Source organism: Leuresthes tenuis, unplaced genomic scaffold (genome assembly GCF_036924035.1).
Source record: "Leuresthes tenuis unplaced genomic scaffold, fLeuTen1.0.hap1 SCAF_15, whole genome shotgun sequence".
In the NCBI taxonomy this organism is placed as follows: domain Eukaryota; kingdom Metazoa; phylum Chordata; class Actinopteri; order Atheriniformes; family Atherinopsidae; genus Leuresthes; species Leuresthes tenuis.
This window is the reverse complement of record NW_027325369.1, coordinates 17785385-17791568: the sequence shown is the minus strand read 5'-3', so window position 1 is coordinate 17791568 and position 6184 is coordinate 17785385. Positions and strand designations below refer to the sequence as shown.

The 6184-nt window shown below is 40.3% G+C and overlaps 1 protein-coding gene across 1 annotated transcript; it reads left to right on the top strand.

The window, feature by feature from the left end:
• Positions 1 to 497: 497 nt before the first annotated feature.
• Positions 498 to 4585, top strand: LOC140270473 (beta-1,4-galactosyltransferase galt-1-like). The gene is made up of 4 exons (XM_072365628.1): positions 498 to 1026; positions 2761 to 3095; positions 3649 to 3820; positions 4242 to 4585. Exons 1-4 carry the CDS (start codon positions 524 to 526, stop codon positions 4456 to 4458), a joined length of 1227 nt encoding a protein of 408 aa, XP_072221729.1. The 5' UTR covers positions 498 to 523; the 3' UTR covers positions 4459 to 4585.
• Positions 4586 to 6184: the final 1599 nt, after the last annotated feature.

Genomic DNA, 6184 nt, shown 5'->3' with positions numbered 1-6184 from the left:
GGGTGGATGCAGTGGATCTTCCTGGGAGACTCACTCTGAAGTGAATAAAATAGCAGTCAAAAAAGTGCAGAGGTGTGACAGAGAGGGCCTCTGTGGGACAGTTTCTTGTGAAAATGAGATCTAGCTCTTTGCCAGCTCAGTGAGTCGGAGGACTGTGGACCAGTTGTAGCTCAAACGAGTGCATTAATGTCAGAAAATCGGATGAGTTAGGACTGTCGAGGTGGATATTCATGTCAAAAGGGGCCATTATGGGACAGTCATGCTCAGGGATGGAAGAGAGCAAGGTGTCTGGTTCATCTAGAAAGTCACTGAGTTGTCCTAGTGGACAATATACGACAACCATGTAGATTTTGACCAGTGCAGTTATCATTTTATGCTCTGTTCACAGTTGGATGCGGCATTTCATGTGTTAATGTTTAATCTCTCCCTTTTTCAGGTTGAAATGAAAAGACAAAGTTACTTCTTACTTCTCTTGCTCATCACCACTTTGTTCATTCTCATCTTAAATGTGAGAAGACCCAGCATGAACAAACCCATCCCAAAGCCTTTACGGGCTCCAGCTCCTTGCCCATTATTGATCTCTGAGGAGACCATCACCCCACTCAAAAACACAGCGCACTTACTGGTGTCAGCCTTCATGGACCAGAGAGTGAAGGGTTTTGATGTACGCATCATTGGCATATTTAAAAGAGACTCCATCCAACCTCTTCACTGCCTTTTTTGCTGTTCAGACCAGTTAAGTAAAACAACTCCTGCAAGGATCTTAACACATTCAGATCACTTTGGATTCCCCTACTGTACCACCGACGTCCTTTGTCAGATTCCTCAGAGCTGCAATGCAACACATGTCACTCTTCTGACTCAGCCCACCACAGAGAGGCCATTTAACCAGTCCTGGCTTCCTATTAGAGACGAGAAGACCAACGAAAAAAAGGAGAGACGCTTTGACTTCACTGTCTGCATCTCTAGCCTATATGGGAACTACAACAACGTGCTTCAGTATACGCAGGCTCTGGAGATGTACAGGTCAGCAAACAACACTTTAAACCAACATGTTGACCTTGTGGAAAAAGCAGCGTTGATATGAAATATATTAAATTAGATATTGAAATGTTGAATATGCCCTTTCCAAAGGGTATATTTGTGTCATAGTTTCTGTATTGCATGATAGTATATAAGTGTTTCTGTTACCAGCGCTGCTGAAGGATGCTCACAAAGTGAGGTCGTGCAGTCGGTGTTCAGAAAAAGAACCGGAAAGTTTCCATTGCTTACTTTAGGAAATTTATTCAGTGTGATTAGTATTGGAGGGGGAAAAAAATATTTACAGGTTGCTTTTTGACTGTGCTCACCATTGTTCTCTCGATAGCACTTTTGATCCATTTTAAGTACATCTCTACAGGTCTACATTCCATTTAAAACACATTCCCCCTGTTTTGCTTGTCACGTGGACTTTTACATCCATGGAACAAGGTGCACTTTAAAGTGATCATTCAGTACTACTTGCAAAGAGAAAAAAAGAAAAACATTTTTTTCTAAAATAAAGAAAAGCTTCTCCCTTGTCACAGATTCTGCAGATTAACATAATGATGTATTTGTATAGAGGTTACATTACATTTCTATCAAAAGAATATGAGGGCCCATTTATTTTATGCTCCTTCTTGACCATTGCATTCCTCTGAGGAACAAGGTCTACCACTGTGTGAGGAAGTGCTAACCTTCTCACTGTATGCTGGGTCAGATTGTAAATGTGAAACAATGTGATTTGTCACCTGGTCTCTCCAGTCCTGTGTGCATCTGGGCATGGGCTCAAAGAGGGAGCTCGCCTCTATAGCTCTCCCTTTATGGAGACCAGAAAGAGGTGGGGATTGTTGTGATTGGTGGACAAAATGGGTGGAAATATTTTCAGTGAATTAAGTTGGATTATTTATGTTGTACATTTTGTGGATTAGTTTTGAATGTACTATATTTTCTTTCTTTTATTTTGCAGGACTTAATTTGTATTTGTTGGCACAAACAAATTAAGATATGTATGATTTCATTGTTAATGATGTCCGTCCTCTTATCCCCAGATCTGCTCTGATAGGCTCATTTGAACTGGAGAGGAGGCCTATCAGAGTATATATGTCTGTTGGGATTTGTTCAGTGGGGATGGAAGGGGGTATGTTTTTATGTGGTATGGGAAGAGCAACACCCCATTTTCCCTTTGTTAAAAGGCTACGTTTGTTGAGTTAATAAAAGTCAACTTATTCTCTGTACACCTCCTGACCAGCGTGATGCTTTTGGGCCCCTGCATCTCTCACTTTACAACACACTGCTATCCCTAACCACAAGGCAGTCTTAGTCCAGACTGTTCTCATGTGTGCTTCAATGATATTGGAACAAGCTATGAACTGTTACCAGAACAGGAGCATCCCCCTTTACCTACCAAGAATCTCTTGACTCAACTCTTTCTAGACTCTAACATGCATTAATAATGACATGCTTTGTACAGCTGCACCTACTCTGCTTGTACTATTGTCATTTAACAATGATTTGAATTAAGCATTTAATGTATAGACGGCTCTTACTGCACTGAAACTCATATTTGTTCTTTGCTTGTAGGTCATTCTGCAGAAAGAGATCTGCTAAAAGACTAAATGTCATTTTGTTGAAAATCAAGAGCATCTATGTATCTATTTTCTACCTAGTGATAACCTAAGTTAGTCAAACATATTTGAACTTATTTTGGGATAAATTAATTAATCAATCTTTTTGTTCAAGGTTGCTTGGAGTGGACAGAGTGGTGATCTATAATACCAGCTGTGGCCCAGACCTCTGCAACCTTTTGCAGAGTTACAGCCAGGAGGGCTTTGTGGAAATAGTTCCTTGGCCCATCAGTGAGCATCTGAATCCATCTCATGGCTGGCTTCACTCAAAACATGGAGGGGATGTGCACTACTTTGGCCAGCTCGCTACACTTAACGAATGCATTTACAGATCCATGCATCGCTCACGCTATGTCCTGCTGAATGACATAGATGAGATCATAATGCCATACCAACACGAAAACCTGACGTCTCTGATGAACATGCTGCAACAACAACATCCAAACGTAGGTTGTTCTGGGCATGCATTTGTAAAAGAAAAATGTGAAAAAAATGTATTCACAATTGATAGATGTTTATACCAATCAGCCATAATATCACAACCACCAGCCTAATACTGAGTTAGCCTCCTCCTGCAGCCACAGGTGCTATGAGCAGTCAGAGCGCAAACAAAGAACACCTGAAGGTGTCCTGGAGCCCCTGGTACTGGGATTTTAGCAATATATCCTTTGGAACCTGTGGGGTCTTTGTTGTTTGGGCTTGCTTTTCATGATCGCTGTCAAACCCTATCAAATAAGCATCTTGGGAGTTTGGAGGCCAGGGGAACACCTCAGATTATTTGTTGTGTTCTTTTATCTCCTGTAAAGTGTTATAATGTTTAGTTAGGTGGTAAGTGCCACAATACCATCCGTGTGCATTTGCAGATTATCCCAGCAGAACATTGCATTGTAACAAAATGAACTGTGTTAATTTACCTGCCAGTGGTTTTAATGTTATAGCTGATTGGTGTGTCTACATTCTGTATGCATTCTCTTTCTAAACTGTATTCACATTCTGTAGGTAGGAGAGTTCCTCATCGAGAACCACATTTTTCCCAGGAATCACTTTGAGCCAAGTGGGAGGTTTCACCTGAGTGAGTGGAGCAGGGTGCCCGGTGTTAATATTCTGGAGCACATCTACAAGGAAGACCCCGACAGAACGATATACCACCCACACAAAATAATAGTTCAGCCAAGGTAGGCCGAAGAGTTACTCCCTAGAACACATTCACTGGTTTATTTGACTCAATTATATGTTGTACTATTTCTTCTTAAATACCACTTTAGTTTTTTAATAAGATACTATTGATATTAAAGTAAAATTGATGTTTACATAAATTAAAACTATGTTAAATGACAATATCCAGCGGATATCAGCTGCTAGTTTAAGGAGGGGCTGTGCCTGCCAGCAGATGTTGTGGATGAAGTTGTCACCAGCGTGGGTGGCAAAGAGGGCAAAACTGGTATTGACGCCATTGCAAATGAATTTCTATGTAGATACTAAATTTTAGTGTAAATTAGAGCACATTTCTGGCTATTGACTTTCTTGCACAACCCGATGAGGAACAAAAATCTAAACACAAACTGCACTAAACTCACCTCTGCATCTGCATCACAGGTTGGTGGAGCAGACTTCAGTGCATGAAATCATCAAGAATCTTGGACAACGGTACAAAGTTCCACCAGAAGTGTGTCGGATCATTAATGTATGTGTCTCCATGCGTAGATCGTTAACGATAGATCAGCTTAGGGTGGACAAACGACTCTGGGACTTTCAGGAAAAACTGATTCACAATGTGAACAAGGTGCTGACGAAAGTGGGGCTACTTCCATAAGAGTGGCAGAGAGAATGTGCTTATCCTAACTGAACAGATTGAACCTGACGGTGAATGTGCATTTCTGGTGACTGCGTAGCCACTGCCACAATAATCCAAGCCCTGCTCAACTGTCAACAGCCAAGCAATAGAATCATTATGAAGTGCTTGTAACCTCACCCCACTTTTAAGTGAATGACAGTGAATTCCCCCTTGCACTTAACATCATGTTCATATGGTGTTTTTTGGAGTTTCTTGATATTCTTGAAATTATTGCTCATATAATATTTCATAATCATATGGTCTCCCATGATTTTTTTATGACGAAATATTTATAATCCAAGTGTTCTGGACTCTCCCGCTCCTCTTGCATATCATGCAATGCACATATTGTTTCACTGGAACACTGTTTTTGGTATGTATGCTGCACCTAAAGCTCAGGAAGATTTATTGACCAACATTTGTTTTCATGGTACTTCTAAAGGTCTTAGGTCTTATGTCTTTTTCTATTGTTTCTTGAAGTATTGTTGTATTGTATTGTTTCTTTTTGTATTGTTTATTTAAATGCCAGGGGTTAATGTAATCATATGTGAAGCTTTGATTTTTTTTTTTTTATCAAACAGCCTAATGATAGTCTCTATCTGTCTGGAATCTTTTTCTCAAATGGTGTTAATTTATGTGAAAGTTACAAGGGCAACAATCTATGGTTTTCTCATTGACTGGGAAACAGATTTAATGGTGATCTCTTTTTTCTTTCTAAATCTATTTATGTGTCTAGTTAATTTGCATATGGATGCAAAGCATTGCCCTTAGCCTCAGAAAGACTAGGTCTGACAGATTGAATGTTCTACTTCTCCTTCTATTTGAAGGAACCAACACTGACTAATCCTGACTACTTCCGGGGGGGGGGGGGGCTGTACAACCTGTGTGGGGTACTTGCACGTTATAGGAGAAGATGGCACCAGCGAGATGGAGACGCAAGGTGGTTGGTTTTTCTCTAGTCGCTAAATGGCAGAGGTGACATGTTCTGTTTATGACTGTGATTGTATGAAATCAGATCCTGTAAAGCTTCCTGTCTTATTGAAAGATATAAACTACAGCAGGAGTGAACTCAGTTCATTTTTTTGTCCCATCAAAAGTTCCTCAATGTTCACAGGTCTGCAGTATTTATTTATTTTTTTTCAAGAAACAGTTTGACAAATTACACTCATAAAAAGTTTTTTTTTTTTTTTTACAAAGAAACTAATTACAGAGTATACTGTTCAAGCCACTTGAACAGTTCTGGCTGACTGGGGCAAAGTGACACAGGTGAGTGTGACAGCTCTCACACTAGCAATAATTCCTCTAAAATCTGACATAAAGAACAGGAGATCTGTTTAGGGATTGCCCCTAAACATATTGGAAGACTAACACCTGTATAACCATGTATCTGGGAGACATTTATGGGAGGGCATGTTGGTCAAGTTCAGTTTAAGTGTTTTCTCTTTGTCCCATTCTCATTGGGCAGTTCATACAGGCACAGGCAACTCCTCCAGCAGACTGTATCTGCCATTTTCTCAGGAAAATACACGGTCTGTCTCACAAGACTGAAAAACCTACAGGGTAGCAGGCTTTTCCTGGGGAGATGGCTGAACATCGGGTCAGTTTTCTTACATGACCGCTTCACAAATGATGAGTCTCGAGCAGACTATTTTTTTCTATGTGAGAATTAAATAGTTTTCAGGAAAACATGAGTAGTTAGAGGAAT